Source organism: Drosophila teissieri, chromosome 3R (genome assembly GCF_016746235.2).
Source record: "Drosophila teissieri strain GT53w chromosome 3R, Prin_Dtei_1.1, whole genome shotgun sequence".
Lineage (NCBI taxonomy): Eukaryota > Metazoa > Arthropoda > Insecta > Diptera > Drosophilidae > Drosophila > Drosophila teissieri.
The window spans coordinates 11,124,024-11,142,676 of record NC_053032.1 but is presented as its reverse complement, the minus strand read 5'-3'; the positions used below and the strand labels follow the sequence as shown (position 1 = coordinate 11,142,676).

The following is an 18,653-nucleotide window of genomic DNA, read 5'->3' as shown; positions in this document are numbered from 1 at the left end:
CATTTAAATATACCATTGGCAGCTAAAAAATTCACTAAAATTTACTAAAAGCACGCCATTTGCAGTGCTTTAAATTAATGATTATTAATTATTTCGGTGTGTTAAAAGCTAATTAGTAATATTTATATCAAAGAAGTAGGAGAATGTTTTTAAAACTAAATTCTATTAAGTTTTTAGAAAATCGATCAATTAGTTTAAGGCTGCCAGCCTGCTTAAAAAAGCTCGTTTGGCGTTGCCAGGCTCGCCCAAGGTTGTCTGGCAGCGTTTCCATAGTTTCGTAGGCAATTCGCCAAGGAAGTGCATAGAAGTTCGCTGATAAAGTAAATTTCTTCAATATTACAATAGAACGCCTAAATGATTAAGAGTCTACGAATAACTCAGTTGCCAATGGGTAAGTTGATAGCTTAGATTGCAGTCTTCAGCTAAACTTTAGGACGGGGTCTTACAAAAGCCGGCGTAATTTCCATGTATATGCATTTACATTGTTTTTGGCCCGCAACTGCAGTGCTGTTAAGTTAACACTGGCAGTGTGACCAGCCACCCGTTTGTTTATGTTTGGAGCTCGGAAAATAACAGTGTTTGTTTGAAACGCATCTAGTGCGCAAGAACCTCCGCTTGCCGCCAAATGAAAACCCCCAAGCGAAGCAGTATTTCCGAGGCATAAACAGTGCGGAGGTTTAGTGCAACTGCAACTGCTCGCGATTGCGCTACGTGCGCCGCGGTTTCGTCCTCTTCAAAGTGCTGCAATTCGCGCGATTTCGACGCCATGCCGTTGGAGCAAATGCACTGTTGATTGACTGCCACTCGAGAGGATAGAGGATAAACGGCTTTAACAGTTAAGTTCGAAAATGGCTGAAAAACAAATGGAAAGTAGTTATTTATTTTTTAACTTACCCAACGAGCACGTGATACCCGAATTTTAATGGTGTCCCTCAACGCACTTTAAACCATTAAGGTTCCATAGTATAAGAGCTTCGCCTACTTTGCATATGGTCTTTAGTCTGCCAGTTTTCAATGAGCACTCAAAAGTGTTGAGGCAAGTGTTTGGGCATTCAAATGGAACATTTAGATTGCCCCCTTTTCTTTTTATTTCCTAGGAGCAAGCCCCCCAGAGGACAATCGTTTACGAAATGAATAATGTCGCTTTTTGGAGATACCGATTCCCCTCACTTTGTCACTTTTATTTGACAGATTTTATTGGGCAAATCGTTTGCCCGGTAATCCTTTTGCATTTCTAATTCTGTCAAAATCGAGGGCGACATTTCCCAAGGGTCGCATTTCTCTCCCGGTCACTCTAAATTGGATCGAAATCAGATTTTTTGCTGATGTCGGTGTGTTTTGTGGCTGGGCTCCCAAACTCCTGTTGACTTTCGCATACAAACATTAGTTTTGTGCACTGTTGGCGAATTCTGGCCCACACACACACACACACACGCACAAACACCCATTCGTCGGGCCATTCAATTAGAAACATTTCGAACCGGAAACACTGAGTTGCATTGCTCCCGAGGACTCAAGCATGCAGCATCTGCAGCTGTCGCCATTAGTGGAAAAGTTGCTCCCCAGCTGGCACCACAAATCTGTATTAATTTACGTTTAATGTGCTGTGCGATAATCCAACTGATTCATAACTCTGCGTAATTGAATCAAGCTTTAATTAATGGCATTAACTTGGTATTTTTATTCTCCCCCAACTAATTGCTTGACAATTTAATGCTTTCTGCACATTGATTAACGCACACAGACACGCACACGTATCCTGGAACAATTGCAGCAGAGGAAGGTAACAGGGAAGGAACAGGAGAATGGAAAGGAAAACTGATGATGATGAGAGTCCTTTTTGACTGTCACCTACAGTAGGACTTCTTTAGGCAGCACCTTGAAATTTGCCCGTTTTTAGTATGTTTTATATAGCCTATAAAAGAGATAAGAATCAGAAATATATAACTTTTTAAACCTTTTCCTGGGTGCTAACAGTTCCCAGCTTTAATTCATTTCTGAAATACAACCAAGGTTACACTTGTTCCCCAATCCTCTTTATTATTATTCAATTAAGTGGAACTGCCAGGAAAATCCATTTTGAGGAGTCCAACTATAGTATTTTTTGCGGATTAAGCGCATGAGAGTGAATAATTTGTGTATGGGATAAGTACCTTCTTTCCGTTGGTCCTTCACTCGTGCCGCCTTGTATCGCTTGGTGGAGCAGCTGCAGCCGGATTTTGGCATCGCACTGACGCAAGCATATTTCAGTGGATCGGGCCAAGTGGGAGGATGGGGGATGCGGATTGTCGGGCGCTGTGGTCGTTGCCAGTCAGGATTTATGAAGCCCCGCACTCCGGTGGCAGGCGTATCCGTTTCCGATTCCGCCTTGCCTCATCCTCCTGCCTCCTGGCGGCTCCTTCCGCCTTTGTCGTCTTGCAGCCGAAGTGCTGGCAGTATTTTCAGGTTGCTGCACTTGTAATTCAATTGCCTTGAAAAGCGGCAACGGGCCAACGGCTGCATTACAATCTCCGCCCTCTACGAGCTCCTCGAAAGCAGCAGTAACGTATTAATACCCTGTGTGGTGGTGACCGACATGGGGATTACTTTAATATTCCCGAAGAGCCAGAATACCTTGCTCTGCAAGCTTTTAATCGAGAGTATACGCAGCATTTATAAGTCCACACTACTGTGCAATTCGATTACCTTTAAAGGGCTTCTTTATACATCTTTTGTAAAGGAAGCTGATGCCATCTATTTTATTTTACCCGCATTCTTAAGTGCTTGTGTACAAATACCTCCGCTATCTCTGTTTATCACCGGGGACATCCCTGGATTAACATCTGCATATTCTCCATATGGCCTAATTAAAGCGCCGCAGACACAGTTAATTAAGTAATTTTGATTAACGCGCCAAAATTACTTTTAAATATTTCATAAGCCACCGCAAACTGGGGAACTTTCGCGCACTCACACACAACTTATTTATTCACACATTCACACTTCGGCCACCGCGAGCGAGTCCAAAGGTGCGGGTGAAAATGGTAGATGGTAAATGGAAAATGGAAAAAGGGGCAGTCCCGGTATATCTATACAATTTTCATAAACGCATGAGCAGGGCGAGGGAAAACGAAAAAGTTCCAGCACGCATACACATCCCTGCAGACTGTGCATAGTTTAAAACAATGAAGCCCATCCCAAGAGACCTGCTGTCCAGGTTGTCCAGGATGTCCAGGTGCGCCGAGTCCGAGTCCGAGTCCCAAAAAGCCAGAGTGGAATCTAAAAGAAATTCGGGAGAGGCGGTGCAGAGAAGCTTAGAGCATCCATGCGTGAAACGCAACCTGCGGACAAGGGAATGGGTAAATGTGGCAGTCCAAGAGGATTACACGAACGGAAGGGCTTTCCGAAATATATCGCATTCCGGTAATGAAGCTGCAACAACCCGATTATCTCGAACAGCTCAGCTCAGCTCAGCATTCTTTTATCAATTTGTAGGTATATTCAGCATTAATATAAATATTTCAATCCAATAAAATAGCTATTAATTCCGGAAATATAGCCCCTTAAACACTCAGTACGCAAATAGAAAACCGATATAATAATCCCTAAGATATCAGGCAAAGGCCTGAAGAACTCATATATTTGCGCATCCTGGCGAGCATCCAAGTCCCGGTAAATACTTGAATTTAGCATTCCCAGTGGGCCCACTATTTGTTGGCTCACTGTGGCCAGTTGTTTGGCGGTCATGCATGCATCCTGTGCTTCATTTAAAAGTTATTTAGAGCTCTGCCGATGACATCGCATGGGGACATGTCCTGCGGATAGCAGGGGATATGGATAGCAGGGCAAAGGGAAAGGAGCCACATGGAGAGCGCCGTGCGTGTGCCCCGATTATATTTGCATGAGTGCGTATTGAAGTCAGGACATGTCCTGCGGGAGGAGTTAAATGCAGAGTGGATCAGCAGGGCGTCGGCGGTGGAGGAGGAACGGCAGCGGCAACTGCGGGTATTTGGGCAGACGGTGACGGTGACAAGCAAAACGAAAACATTGCGAGTGTAAACAACCGAGACGTGCTGCAGGATGCACAGGATGCGCAGGATACGGAGGATACGGTGGATAAGGGTCCTCGACGTGCAACATGCAACAATAGCATTAAGCTCGCAGCGGAATCTCATTTGGAAGGCATGCAAAGTGCGCCGCATTCTTCTCTCGCATGCAAAGTGGAATGGGTGTAAAATTGGTTCAGGGATTGGGATGCGGAGCAGGGCATGAGCATGGCCACCAGCGGAACTGGCACCAGTTGGCAGGAGTCGTGCCGACCGCAGACAAAAGTTTCCTAGGCTCATTTCGTGCCCCCCAACGGAGCGGCCCTGCTCCAATTCACATAGCTGCAACTTTGTCGTGGGCATTAGAACTTCGTTATTTGGTTTGGTAGCCAACGAGCTCAATCCAAAGCGGTGCTCACCATAGGAATAGAAATCATCTGGAAAATAGTCAGGGGGCGAAAGTATGATTGCGTATTGTTCTTATTTCTTTCTACCATGAGATATATAAACATGAAGGTTTTCTAGCTCTATAAGTTAAAGTTCATTTTCCAAGAGATATTAAATACATATATTAAACGGAAGATACTTCAGATATTGCTTTAAGGGCAAAATCTAATTTGGCACTGCACAATACAGAAACTGCACCAATAATTGACCATTAGGACTCCATTTCCATGTACACCATTTAAAACTAAATCGCCCAAAGCACTTCCCATGTTTGTTTTGATGCAAATTAAAATCAAAGTGCAGCGTGTTGAAGCTTCGTAGTGTCGAAATAAATCCAACGTTTATTTGTTGCCGTTTTTGATGCTCACACTTTGCATTCCCATTTGAATATACGGCATGCAAATCGCAAAGGGTGGTGTGTTTATGCAAAGTTGGGTGCGAAAAGGGTTGGGTATTTGCTGTTGCACTTAAAACATTTGAATTGTTATAATTTCCATGGTAATGCTCGCTTTGCCGAATGAAATTAGTGAAAATATTTTAATTGCTGCATGCAGACACTGGGAATTATGCAAATGTGGCTAAAGGCAGGAAAATGCTGTTGCAAAATATGGAAACCCAGTGCCATCCGCATTGTTTGTCCAAACTTAAATGGGTTTCTGGCTTAGCCGGAGTTACATTTGACTTTGGCTTTGGCTTGGGCTTTTGCTTTGGCTTTGGCCCACTTCCGTCAGCTAATCTCCTTTCGTTTGCTCTCCTCTCCTTGCCATTGCCGTGCTACCCCGCCCATCTTGGCTTAATTAATTTTTAAGACATTTTATGTGGAGGCGAGGGGAAGCGGCTTGAGTGGCAGTAGAAGTGTGCGGGTGACAGTTGCGCATACGCCGTGTTGCCCGACACTGCACCAGGGGCTGACTTTGATTAATTGGCTTAGTGCTCTGCTTGTGTGCTCTGCTGCACTGCTGCACTGCAAGATAGATTACAGGATGCGGCTGTGGACACACTCGTACATCCAGGACTTGTCTCATTAAATCCAGGCCACTCTTGCCAAATTCAATCGCCTCAAAACTGTCCAACCAGTTTGGCTCACTCTGTTGATCTTAGCTAATGCCCAAAGCCATCTAAGCAAACGGCCAAAAGTTGGAACGAAGTGTTTGACATGTCCTGGTTGCCCTTTGGCTAGAAGTCAGGCCAAAATACCATGCATGCGGAATATGCAGCAAGGTTTGCATTGTGTGGGCGTGGAAAAAGGGGCGTGTTGCTTTGAGGCACTAGCGACATGGCAAACTTAAAACTCGGTCTCTATGCGAACTTTGTGGACTTTTCAATTGATTTGCATCCTACTCGAAGTGGGACACTACTGGCAACCTTTTTATTTAATGTGGCTGATGGCTATGTCCTTAAGGGACTGTGCTTACATTTATAATCCGATTGAAGTCGTTTGGCGCAAATTAAATATACATGTATTTTTCTTTTACATTAGCAAACGTTGTTTCATGGCAAGTTGAAGTTGTCTTAAATATTGTAAAAGTTTTCAATATTAATATTTAAGATCTTAATTGTTTTGTGGAATCTTCGAAGGCTTTTCCATTAGTTTACTAGTATTTCATTGAAGCTATGGCAGTTTACTTAGACTATAATCCTGTAAATCACAATCATTTTCAGGATGAGTTTACTTTATTGGAGAACAATGCGACTATCACATACCGTTATCGGTACTTCCCTCTTCCACTTTCTTCGACCGGTACACACTCTTCGAAGAATTAGTATACCCTAGTAACAAGTATAAGGATTTCATATTTTAAGTGGATCCAAGGCCTCTCAGCTTGAGCACGTCATGAAATTGAATCAGTTACACTTATGTTCTTCCCAGGGCTTAAGCTTTCTAATCTGGCGCTGCGGCAATCTGTGCTCAAATTGCAGTTCCCAACCATTCCATTTCGCATCCATCAACTCGTCGTCGCCGGGAATTGAAAGCAGATGGATCTGAGCTGAGCTGAGCTGAGCTGCTCTTCGTATGCAGTTGCTTAATAATTCATAAACATCAATCAGGGCTCGGTGCCACTCGTTCGAGTGGCTGGAGGAGCCTCCTGGGCGTCCCAGCGGAGTGCATTCCTTCAGCGATGTCACAGCATCTGCCTTGTTAGGAGGGCCTTTCCATATGCTCATCCAGACTCCAACCTCCAACCTCCAACTCTCCAGCTCTCCGCCCACTGGAAATGCCGAAATGTGGGCCAACACTTCGCTGTTGGTGCTTTGGGCCTGCATTAGTAAACATTTTGTTGTCGTCGCTCGTCATTTGCTGTCATCAGTCGACAAGTCAGCACACAGCAGGCGATGCACTTGAGGGGCGGCTACCAGAAGGGGGCGGGGCTCAGGCTGGTCTGCATTTTACTGCCTGCTGAATAGGAGAATTTAATGGCTTTTACGGGAATTAAAAGGCGACTCTGGAGTTGGCTTTCAGCCTTCTACGAGTGCAAATGCAGCATAGCAAACTGGAAACTGCAAAATGAACGCAACAACACATCCACTCAACGAGTGCAAACAAATAGACTTGCATTTGCATTTGCATTCCGCTGACATTTGGAATTAATGATGCAAAATGTTTGCATGGCCAGGCCACTGCATTCTTATCGCTAAATAAATATCACGCATACGCAGCGTTGTGCTCGCATAGTACCATATATACCATGGAAAAGTCAGGAATTAGCAACGATTTCATGCGGTAAATCCAAAAATGGCGAAAACAGTGTCATTAAATTTAAGCCATTTCTGGTCGACTGTAGTTTAGTCATTAAAGCATTTAAAATTTAAGTTTAAATACATTCAGCTTTGACTCCTGCAAGTGCACATAAAATATGCATAAATAAAACGGCCATTAAACACAGTGTGTGACACAGTTTCGGTAATCCTTTAATTAATGTCATTTTGGTTATTCAATACCCTGTTTGTGCAAAGTATTCAAACATCTTGGCTTCCATATTTTGAAAATAACTTTATTACAGTCAGAAATCTAACTTTTCGTGCCCACATTGTTGGCCGAAAGTGAAAAATTAATTAAGAAACAAGTTCATTTTGCATTGGCTTTTCTCCGCTTGCATTCCAATTTATTTGTCACCGAGAGAAACTCATAAATCACAGTAAAGCCCGTAATGCAATTGAAATCGATGAGCATATGTGCCTGACTGGCTGCCAGAGGCTTCGCAGGATGCAGGATGTAGGATGTAGGATGCGGAATGCAGGATGCAGGATGTGCTGTGTAAGTTCTGATTGATTTCTGTGTTGCAAGGACATTGTCCGTGGAGAAGCCTCGGGCGCAACCAACCCGATAAACAATATCTGACCACAACTGTATCTATTCTTTATCTTGTTGTGTGGTCATGTTTTCTATATCTCGCAGGACTATCTAGAAAAATGGATAGCCAGCTAGCTAGCTGGCTAGCGAAATGCCCAATCACGTTTCCCCATTCAGTTTCCCCTTTTCATGTGCGCTATCTTTGCTCTGTCACCCGTTTCGTTGGCAGTAAAATGCAGTACAAAATCATTTCAAATTATAAACACGGCGTCGTTGAGGGTCCCTTTTTGAGGCGGGACACTAGCTACGTGTCCTTGCTGTGATTTCTTTACACCGATTGGACGTCGGGTGTGTTGGGCTGCAGCAAAGCTTGGCAATAACAAAAATTTCATAAGTATGTGTAACTATATAAAATTATTAAGTTTTAAAATTGTATCGCATATGAGCATGTGCCAAGGAAGTTAATTTGTAGTCTCACATGTGTCAAGTTTATGTGTAGGACTTTTCAGGACTTTCATGGTGTCGCCCAGTCGAGCCAGTCAAATCCGACACTTTTTTATGGATTCAGTTTTTACTCGCGCAGCAGCTGTTGCTGTGACAGTTTTGCTTTTTGCAACTGCTTTTTGCTTCTGCTTTTGCTTTCTGCTTTTTGCTGCTTAGCGCTTTTGAGCGGACAAACTGAGTGTTGCACGAACGCTCCGTTCTAATTCCACCTCCAATATTCCCTCCTCGATTTTCCGCCACGGAGCTGGCTTTTTCACTGTAAACTTTCGCAGTTATAATCTACTTATGAAGTAGGTAACAACGTTTTTATTAAGACTGGACCTGGACCTGGCCTGGAATGCAGACAATTTTCGAAGCTCTGCGAAAGTTTCGTTTCAGGACGGCAAGTTTGTTAGTTGGGTTGATGGGCGCTGGGAAAATGAGTGAGGAAAAACTGGGGAAATGCACAGTTCATCAGGATATTTTCATTACAGCGACAAGTTTCGCTTCCCATTTTTGTTTGCTCCCATTTTCATTCACAGTTTGTTTGCCTTGCCAATTATGAATTCCACTGAGGAGGTGGCGTGGGGAGATGATATATTTGCATACATTTGATTGCCAATTTTCGTGCCATTCTGTTGGCAACAAAATAGCAGGGCTTATGGCGGCATTAAAGTGTTTTATGGCATTGCATTTCTGCTGGTTTCCAAATAGACTTTGTTGCTGATTGCACAATATTCGATTGGGACCCCGGGCCTAGCTATTTCTCTTTATTTCCCCAATACATTTCGACTGGAAAATCCCCCGAAATCCTATCGAGCATTCCTAATTCAAGAGCCTGCACCGGCATGCATCCTGTTCATTCTGTTCATCCTGGCCATCACCAATCCACTTCGATTTATTCCCTCCCAGTGGAGAGTGCAGCCCTCTGCAGCTGGCGAAACTTGTTGGAGTGTCCATCGAGGCATCTTAAGTCTGGCCGAGGAGGCAGTCACATGGGGGAGAGATGGGTGCTCTCCCGCTTGGCTGACTGGACCACGAATCATCGTCCATTAGTGGCCGACTGCTAATGGACGTTAATAAGGCGTTAAATGGCCTAATTGCCGATTATGGCCCTCAGACCGATAAGGTAATGCGAAAACTAGCACAATATTTTGCAGGCCCAAGTGCTTAACTCAGCGCCAGCCTCCTTTCAGCACGCTTTGCACTGAGAGAAATGGTGCGAATCACTTTTTAGGTACCTATATGTGCTGGGAACTTCAACAAACAAAGGAAGCTTCTCGTTAAACTGACAATCGTAGTAAATGGGCCAATTATTTGAAAAGTAGCAAAGACGTTCAAAATAAAAGTTTCGTTTCCAAATCCCTCTGCAAACCAAGTCAACTGGACGCCCAATAAGTGGCGAAATGGCTCAACTTTTGAATCGATTGAAACGCAGAACTGATGACGATTCATCCATCGATTTCGGTCCTTCGCCGAAGCGTTCCAGGGACAAGCATCTGAATAAAGACAGTAGGAGCAGTTACACCATTCCGCGTTTGAAGGACGACGAGACCAAGGGATCTCTAAAATCAGGGTACTTCCCGGAACTCGGACCCAAGGAAAATCCCTACTACCTACAGAACCAGCTGCTCTTCAACTTGCATGTCGAGCGGGAAAAGCGCAGGGAAATAAATAGTAATTTCTTAAGAAGTAATTACATAAATTTTTAAATACATATGTATTGTTTTTAAGTCACATAAGGTAGACTTGACCATGAATTAATTGTTAACCATATACCTTCTCGAACTCTTGTCTGTTACTTAAGGAATGAAAAGATGCACTTAAAATGCTGTTACTTATTTAAACAAAAGGATTTATGCCTGCTCAAAGTGTTTTCCCTCCGTGTAAATTTCTTTACAGGGGCCAGAGAAGTGAGCTATGGCCTGGCCGGCAACTGTATCCTTAAAGCCACGTTAAGGCAGCTTTGGCCTGGCTCTCCCTCCCTCCCGATCCCCCTTCCCCACCACTTGTGTGCAGTGCAGGCAAATTTTCTGCTCAAAATGCAATGCGGGGAATGCAATATAAGCGATGCGGGAAGTCGGAGCAGAAGCAGCACCGCCTTAACTTAAGTGCAATGCTGTAGTGGATTTGCAGGATTAAAGCTTAAATTGGTGTAATTTTACTACTTACATAAAAGGGAATGCATTATCACTAGCCGTATTACTAGCTACAAATATTATAAGGAAACAGCAAAGTTTTCAATTTAACACTGCCGATAGCACGAACGACATATTTCAATTGGAGTTTCTATGGAAAACTAAAGAACAAAATTGTTGTTGCCCACTTGTATAATTCAATATACTCTTCGAAAACTATGAATATGAATATGAATACGAGTGCTGGCCCATAAACAGCGAATTGAGTGCCTTTTTAGGTCCGTCAGTTCGCTTTAAATGCTTTTCATGTTTCATTTTTTAGACGTGTTTGCTCTATTTTTTTGGCAAGCTGCCGAATTGTGCGGTGGGCGAACACTTCACAGGACATGGCTGCTATTTCTAGCACCCATTCTAGCTCTCCATTGAGTGGGTGGAGGTGGGGTAGGATGACGCGGTGGATGTGGAGGTGGATGAGGAGGTGGAGGTGGAGGTAGAGGTCACAGCCAGCCAGGAAATGGCCAGGGACGCCGTGAATTGCCTGTCTGCAAATTGGCCTGTCGATTTTGCGGTGCAATTACATTTAATTTGGGAAACAGTCGCCCCGAACTATTTTCAGTTCTGTCTGACGAACCGAAGGCAATTAGCACCGATCCATTGTCCTGTCGGAACCGTTTCTTGGCAGGATCTGTCGGTAACGAACAGGGAAAGTGAATTGTCTGCACTGCGAGAAAGTTCTCCACAATACGTACATCCAGAAAATCAATTTCAGATTTTGATAAAAGGCGTCTGTTTGTATATAAAATATACATCTTATTAAAATTAAATAAAATTAGTTTTTAAGGGTGCATTTGGGTATTTATGCAGAGTGTAGCAATTGACATGAAATAAGATGCGGAAACTGAGGAAAATGCGTATTTTTCTGCCTCATATCACAACACATACTCACACACACACGCCCCTTTCTGGGGCGCCACTGTTTGCATAGCTGGTTTCTCTATTTTTGCATCCTTGGCAAGAACATCGGCCAACAAAGCGTCTGAAAAACGAGAGCATCCATTCAAAGTAGTTGTGGTTGGGAAAGTGCAGAGCTGCCAAGGAGAAACCCACACGATTCCTAGGCCTTCCCCATTCGACACCTCCCATCGTTTTGTATGCCCCAGGGAAATGTTTTCGTGTGTACAAATTTGGCAACAACTGGCGATGGAAAGTCAGGAGAAATCGAGGACGAAGTATTGCAAATGTGGATTAGGCCAAATGGGTCAGCAATCGGAATTCGATTGGCTTTTACCGAATGCAAAATTGATGAGGATTAGGTGCTTAAAACACTAATTCCATGTCGGTTGTGAGCGTTGCTGCGTTGCATTTGGGCGTGAGAAATATGGATGGAGTTCTAAAAATGTACAATAAAGTTCAAAATGACTTGGTGTTGATTGAGCACGAGTACATTACCTTCGAGATAAACACAATGAAATATCAAGTTTTAAGGTAAATATGAATTTAAAACGAATCTCTGTAATTGCCCTCTCTATTGCTCATGATTTTGTCTAATATTTACTATTTTATTGACTATACAAAGTATATTTTCCTCAAGGCAACAGCAAATGAAATATTACTTCTTTACATCTACCGAATCTTGACACATTTTCATTTAAGCAAGTCTATTTCATTTAAAGCGCTACATCTAAACTTCATTAAAGCGCTTCCACGCAATGTCAACATTTGTCTGGCCTATTAGAAATGATGGCAAACTTCTCATTAGATCACCTTTTCGGTGGTCACGCCCCTGATTCATCCAAACCACTTCACTCAACCGACTAACAAGTGTCCACAAAGAGTTGAAACTATTCCGCGTTTGTCTTTGCTGGCATCCACGAACCATCAACCACCAGCCACCAACCACGAACTGCGAGCCGAGTAAGAAGTGGGCTAAACGGCTCCCCTTTCAGCCCACTGGTGGTAACCCAGTGAAAACTCAATTCAATTTCCGCCAGCGAGACAGCTGCACATTTCCACTTGAGCACTTGCATTTATCGCCTGTCGAACCGTGCCAGTTTCGTTGGCTGCCATCATAGGATACCGCCATCTTACCAGCCCCGTATCCGTGGAGCACTTTTATCCAACTATTTGTGCGATATCCATCCCCACCTGTGCGAGATGCCTGAACTAGCGCCTTTATGGCTCTGCTGGAGGCTCATTTAAATAAGCTGCCAGTTGTGCCTATTTAGGCGAATGCGACCAAACTATCAGAGAAGCCATTAAAACAGACAGATAGTCCACTTTTCCCTTCGCTGTGGTTAGACCACCGAATTTCAGCATTATAGTTGAGCGTTTAGACTAAGTCCACTTTGTAATACAATACGCGTAAATATTACGCTTATATATTTAATTGCCAATTTAATTGGCTCTAAAGATCGTAACAAGTAATTATTTTTTAAAAAATGGAATTCATCAGTGAATAATTTACCAACTAGATAATGTTGGGTAAAGTTGAACGATTGATGCCTAAGTGCAAACTGCCTAATAACATAATGCCATTTCATTGTTTTAAGGGCACCTTGGTTAAAGCAAACACACTATAGTTTTAACTTTTCATATATCGCATTATTATTGTTAAAAACTTAATGGAATTGTGCTTACGAACTAGAAAATAGATACGATAAAATACGATGCTTTTGTTCTTTATTTTAAAGTTTGTCCGACTTGAGCCAATCACAAGTACAAAGTATTGTAGTTTTTCTCCACTGCTAGGTCTCTTGGATTCGTTGCCATGGTGCACAGCCGCCGGAGTTGGGCAAACACAAAGGCAGGAGCCAAGACCCACAAGAAACCCAAGAACAACAATGGAAACAGCCCTTAACTCAACCTCAATGAGCTGCTCAGCCCGTTTCGGTGGCGTATGAGTAACGTGCGGCTGGGGGCGCCGGTTGTGGGCGGATTTATATAGCATAACTCCGGGGGCTACTTGTTGGATCTTCAAATATTTATGAAAAGTGATGCAAGTTTTTGCTCTGCAGCATTGCAGTGGCTGTCTTGCCACAGTTACACTGATGAAAATACTGTTCTATGAAACCATTCTATTCACATTCTATCTTGAAAATACTTATTCATATAAGCGTACCATCCAATCAAAAAATATTTACAAATATAAATTGGCGCATCCGATACATATAAAACACATATAAAATGTAACCCCTAGCTTCCTGTATTGCATCGCAATATTGCGTCTTTACTCACCCATATTTTTCGCCACTGCAGATGCACTCAAATCTGTGGATATTTATTTGGCGCCGGAAACTTTCCTTCCTGCTCGTCGTGTCTGGCCTGGTGCTTCTCGGCCTCTGGACATGGGCCATACTAATCGATACGACAGCCGCAGCACAGCCTTCTGCCACCCTCTCCAGTTCTGAGCGCCAGCAGCAGCAGTCCACGGGTTACCAGCAGGTTCACATCATCCAGAAGCTGATCGAGCAGGCCAACCGGGTGCTGAGAGCCGAGCGACTCAAGGATAACGCCGTCGAGAAGTCGCCGCCGCCAGTTCAGCGGCTGGGAAACGTGCGATTCCTGCGGCCCACGCAGGCCAAGAAGGCCCCGCTGCCCATGTCCGAGAGCTTTCTGTTCGAGCAGGAACGCTTCAAGATTCTGGAGCAGCAGCAGCGCCAGAGAAACGCCGGCATGGAGGAACTGAACGCCAATGCGGAGGACGAGCGAATGCTCAGTTCGGCGGAGCGACAGACTCAGTACGAGCACGAGCTCCAGCGGATGGGTGTGCCGGTGGTGGCTGGCATCGGGCCCGATGGTCCGAGAGCTCCGGCCGAGCGTCTGGTGCATCTGGATCTGAAGGGTGCTCCGCCCAAGCTCAGCTTCCTCAAGCAACTGCTTCCCGTGCTGCGGGCCCTGGGAGCCACTGGTCTGCTCATAGAGTACGAGGACATGTTCCCCTACAGCGGCGTTCTCCAGCCTCTGGCGGCGCACAATGCCTACAAGGAGGACGAACTGCGGGTGAGTCTCGAACTCTTTAGGCAGAGATTCATATATCTACCTGCCATGTTCTTCCGCAGGACTTTCTGGAGTGCGCGGCCCTCCACGGGCTGAGTGTAATGCCCCTCGTCCAAACCTTTGGGCACATGGAATACGTCCTGAAACTGTCCGGCTTCGAGCAGCTGCGAGAGCTGGCTGAGAGTCCCCAGTCAATTTGCCCCAGCCAGCCGCAGAGCACGGCGCTGCTGGAGCAGATGCTCACCCAAGTGATTGAACTGCACTCGCAGTGCTTGGGTCAGGCGACACCTGCCTCCGCAGTTCCCGTGGCTCCTATCCGGTTCACCCACATCCACATCGGCTGTGACGAGGTGCAGCGCATGGGCGAGTGCACCACCTGCCGCCAGAGGCTGCGCAGTGAGCTCTTTCTCTCGCACGTGGTCAGCATGGCGCACTTCATCCGCCGCCAGTGGCCGCAGCTTGGAGTGGTAATCTGGGACGACCAGTTGCGATCGATGTCCCTCAGCGAGCTGCAGCACTCGCAGGTGGGCAGCTACGTGGAGCCGATGGTGTGGGTGTATGCCAGTGACATATACCGCTACATCCAGCCACAGTTGTGGGATACCTATGCCAAGGTCTTTCCCAGCGCCTGGACGGCGTCCGCATTCAAGGGAGCCTTCGGCGAGAGCTTGTTGGTGCCGCCGCTGCAGCATCATCTTGAGAACAACATCCGGTGGCTGGCAGTGATCGCCAAGGAAGGCGGACGCTTCTCAAAGGGATTGAGAGGTCTGGCTCTGACCGGATGGCAGCGGTACGATCATTTTGCAGTACTCTGTGAACTCCTACCGGTGGGCATTCCCAGTCTGATGACGTCGCTGTCTACCGTCTCAAAGGGATATTTCAGCACCAATCCGCGGGACAACGAGCTGCTGCGCGTGCTGCAGTGCGTCTTCCAGCCGGACAGTCGGCGATCGGGTCGACCGTGGCTGGAACTGCATCCGAATGCCCATCACAGCCAGCTCTTTGCTGTCTGCAACTACCCGGGTCACCTGGTTTTCAAATATGCCCTGCGCCTGTACGACAAGCTGGCCGAAATGGGTCTCTATTTGCAGCAGACCCGGGACCAGAGCGCCTGGCTTTCCGACTACAATGTGCGGCACAACTTCAGCTCGCCGCTACGGGTGCGCGAACTGACTGGCAGGGCGCCCATGCTGATCGAGGAGCTGCGGGCTATGGCGCGGGAGGCGCAGCAGCTGCTGTGGGAGGTGTACGACGAGTACACGGTGACGGAGTTCGTGGAGCAGCACATTTATCCCACCATCGAGGCACTGCAGCGCCAGTTGGCCAGGGCGGAAATGCTGCTCCAGCGTCGCACTTGGCCACAGAGACCTCTGCCTCTGCCCTTGAAAGTGCAGGAGGACATGGGACTGGTGACGCACCAGCAGCAGCAACAATGAGAGGCGCCAGGTGAGTGTCCTTCTGGCAGCTACCTTAAAAATAAATGCTTAGTTTCAATAACTTCTTTCAAGCATATCATGCTTTTTACCATTCAACTTTCAGCCAAAACGAGCCAAGTTCCAATTGGCCTCGGCCCAATTATGAGTTTTTCTGCTTTAATGGACTAATCGCGAACTGGCTGGCAGTTCCTGCTCTGGATCTTACTCTACTCGCATAGTGATGGCGTTCGAAACGCCCAAGCCCAGCATCTTGGCTTATAAGCCAGGATAATACGAATGTTAACAGCAGCAGCGGCTTCTCGGCCCAAAATACATAATGGTAGCATTAGCCACTTGTAATACTAATAACATCAAATGTTCATTTTTTCTAGACTACTTTGTAAGCAGCAGCTCAATTATACAAATATAGAACATATTCATACTGTAATAAAAAATAAATCAAAACCTTTTATTGTCGTCTTCCAAAAAAACGCATTTTTAATGGACTAAGTGAAAAGTGGGTGCAAGGTACCCGAATCTCTGATTGTACAACGATATACGATATATTAATTTATTTTCACTAAGCTGTTTATATTGGGTTTAAATAAGCGGACGCTCATCACTTTTAGTAAAATGTATTATAGCAAATTCATTTAAATTATTTTGCCGCCTTTACGTACATACGTAATCATATCGCAACGTAATGAAGTATCTCGACACGTTACCCAGGGCTGCAGCTACGAAATGAATAACGGGAAGCAATAAGCTAAAAAGTTCAACACTTGTCAGAATTGTGGGAACTACATTTCGAGCAAATAGAAAATCGGCAAGCTATTAATATTTAAAAGTGCCCATAAATAAATGAATATCTTTAACATTAGGGGTCAGTTGGGTATGGGCAGTTCAAAATTCGTATTGGAAGCGCGTTAGGGCACGCAATGCACGAAGGGGAGGAAAAGCACGAACAGGATTCGGCGTGAGAAGAAGAAGAGTGGGCACGTAGCAGTGCGAAAAGAAACACATGTTCGCGCAAAATCGATGAATGAAATTTAAAGGGAAACCGAAAACTGAATAGAGCAGTGCGCGTTTAGCAATATATTAACACACATTGTCCGCAAAGAATTGAGAGTAAGGCTTCCTGTAAAAGCCTCCGCAGGACTCCTTGCAAACATGGGTATTACGGAGACAGCAGCAACAACAACTACCGGACTGGGAGCGGCAAACGCAATGGAGAGCAAACAAATCCTCTCGCTCGAGGTGTTCCAGGACATCTTCAAGCACGTGGAACCGGAAGTGCAGATCGATGCCTTCGAGGTAATGACACTTCTGGTGGCACCTAACATTAGGTTATGAAACCTCACCACCCAACTACTTTTGCAGCTGGCCCAGGGCTCCGACCGGGGCGACAACTATACGGCCGCCCTGTATCGCATAAAGCTAACCGGAAAGCGGAGGAGCCTCAAATGGGAACAGAACATCATCTGCAAGGTGATGCCGGAAAGTCTAGTCGCCCGTGAGGCCTACAAGAGCGACAAGCTCTTTCGGTGAGTGCTCCACTTCCAATTCCGCGCATCCTCAATAGGGTCCTAGAGGCTCATAATCCCGCTTATTCCACAGCAATGAGGTGCAGTTCTACAACACCATCATGCCTGAACTGCTCAAGTTCCAGGCCAGCAAAACGAACCAGGACACTCCCGTGTTCAATGCCATTCCAAAGTGCTATTCAGCCAGGCATGATCTGCTCATAATGGGTAAAATTACCTTTACCCTTTACCGTGGATCAATTTTTAATTTACTGAACCGAATTTTCCGTAGAGGATCTTCGCGAACGTGGCTTCCAGATGTCCGACCGCCACAAAGGCCTCAGTCTGGAGGAGACGCAGTCCGTCCTGCTGCAGGTGGCACAGCTGCACGGCCTTAGCCTAGCCTACAAGTTCGAGAAACCGCTGGAGTTCACCAAGCTGTGCAGCATGATCAGCGAGGGTATCTTCTGCACGGCCAATACGAGTTGGTATCGAAACTACTACGAGCGCCTTACCAAGAACGCCATTCAGATGGTTTCCGAGGTGCTGCCTTCTGACTCCAAGTACGTCCTGGCCATGAACAAATTTGCGGAAAGCTCCTCTTTCTTCGGCCGGATGGTGAAGTTGGCCAGTGCCGAGTCGCCGTTATCCGCCATTTGCCACGGAGACTGTTGGGTGAACAACTTTCTGTACCACTATGATCCGGAGGATCCGCAGCGGGTGCTCGAGGTGGCCCTTCTCGACTTTCAGCTGATACGCTACAGCTCCATCGCCCTGGACATTGCCAATCTGCTATACTGCTGCACCACCAAGGAAATGCGGGATGCTCAGCTGCAGACTTTGCTCAAGATCTACACGGAAGAGCTGTTTCGATGGCTGCAAATCCTGTGCACAACTTTGCCGGATCACTGCGACACGTTACAGAAGCTACAGGACCTGTAAGCAAATGATTTTAACAGGGAAATAGTCAATTTATGAATTATATGCCTTTCGTCATAGTTTCGCCGAGGAGCTGAAGACATACGGCCGCTTTGCTCTTGGCCTGGCATTGGATATCCTGCCAATAAGCACCTGCTCTTCGGAGGATGCGCCCGATATGTACTTAGATCGAAGCGATGAACTCGAGGAGGATGTGGGCGCGCCCACGCTCAACTTTCCACCCAACGACCTGTGCCGCCAGAAGATGTCGGAGATAGTCATAGATATGGTGGATCGGGACATGCTCTAGACCACCCTGCAATCCAAATGGAACACTCGCTGTCTGTCCAAAAAACACCAATTTCCAATAATATACCGGCTCAGATAGCGTGCTCCAGTTGATGCTCACTTAACCT

The 18,653-nt window shown here is 45.7% G+C and overlaps 3 protein-coding genes across 5 annotated transcripts; all 3 read left to right on the top strand.

Moving 5' to 3' along the window:
- Positions 1 to 262: 262 nt before the first annotated feature.
- Positions 263 to 16,232, top strand: LOC122619866 (hexosaminidase D). Of its 3 annotated transcripts, none has more exons than XM_043797064.1 (4): positions 263 to 391; positions 13,641 to 14,384; positions 14,444 to 15,827; positions 15,921 to 16,232. In XM_043797064.1, exons 2-3 carry the CDS (start codon positions 13,641 to 13,643, stop codon positions 15,815 to 15,817), a joined length of 2,118 nt encoding a protein of 705 aa, XP_043652999.1. In that variant the 5' UTR covers positions 263 to 391; the 3' UTR covers positions 15,818 to 15,827; positions 15,921 to 16,232. The 3 variants fall into 3 exon arrangements, with proteins under 3 accessions (XP_043652999.1, XP_043653000.1, XP_043653001.1); XM_043797065.1 differs by having other exon boundaries at positions 15,890 to 16,232; XM_043797066.1 differs by lacking the exon at positions 263 to 391 and adding an exon at positions 631 to 835.
- On the top strand, positions 9,538 to 10,049 carry LOC122619868. Its single transcript, XM_043797067.1, has one exon. It carries the CDS (start codon positions 9,654 to 9,656, stop codon positions 9,957 to 9,959), a length of 306 nt encoding a protein of 101 aa, XP_043653002.1. The 5' UTR covers positions 9,538 to 9,653; the 3' UTR covers positions 9,960 to 10,049.
- Positions 16,233 to 16,571: 339 nt separating the features above from the next.
- Positions 16,572 to 18,555, top strand: LOC122620347. Its single transcript, XM_043797767.1, has 5 exons — positions 16,572 to 17,110; positions 17,177 to 17,340; positions 17,414 to 17,547; positions 17,612 to 18,257; positions 18,319 to 18,555. The coding sequence occupies exons 1-5, from the start codon at positions 16,967 to 16,969 to the stop codon at positions 18,545 to 18,547; spliced, it is 1,317 nt and encodes a 438-aa protein (XP_043653702.1). The 5' UTR covers positions 16,572 to 16,966; the 3' UTR covers positions 18,548 to 18,555.
- Positions 18,556 to 18,653: the final 98 nt, after the last annotated feature.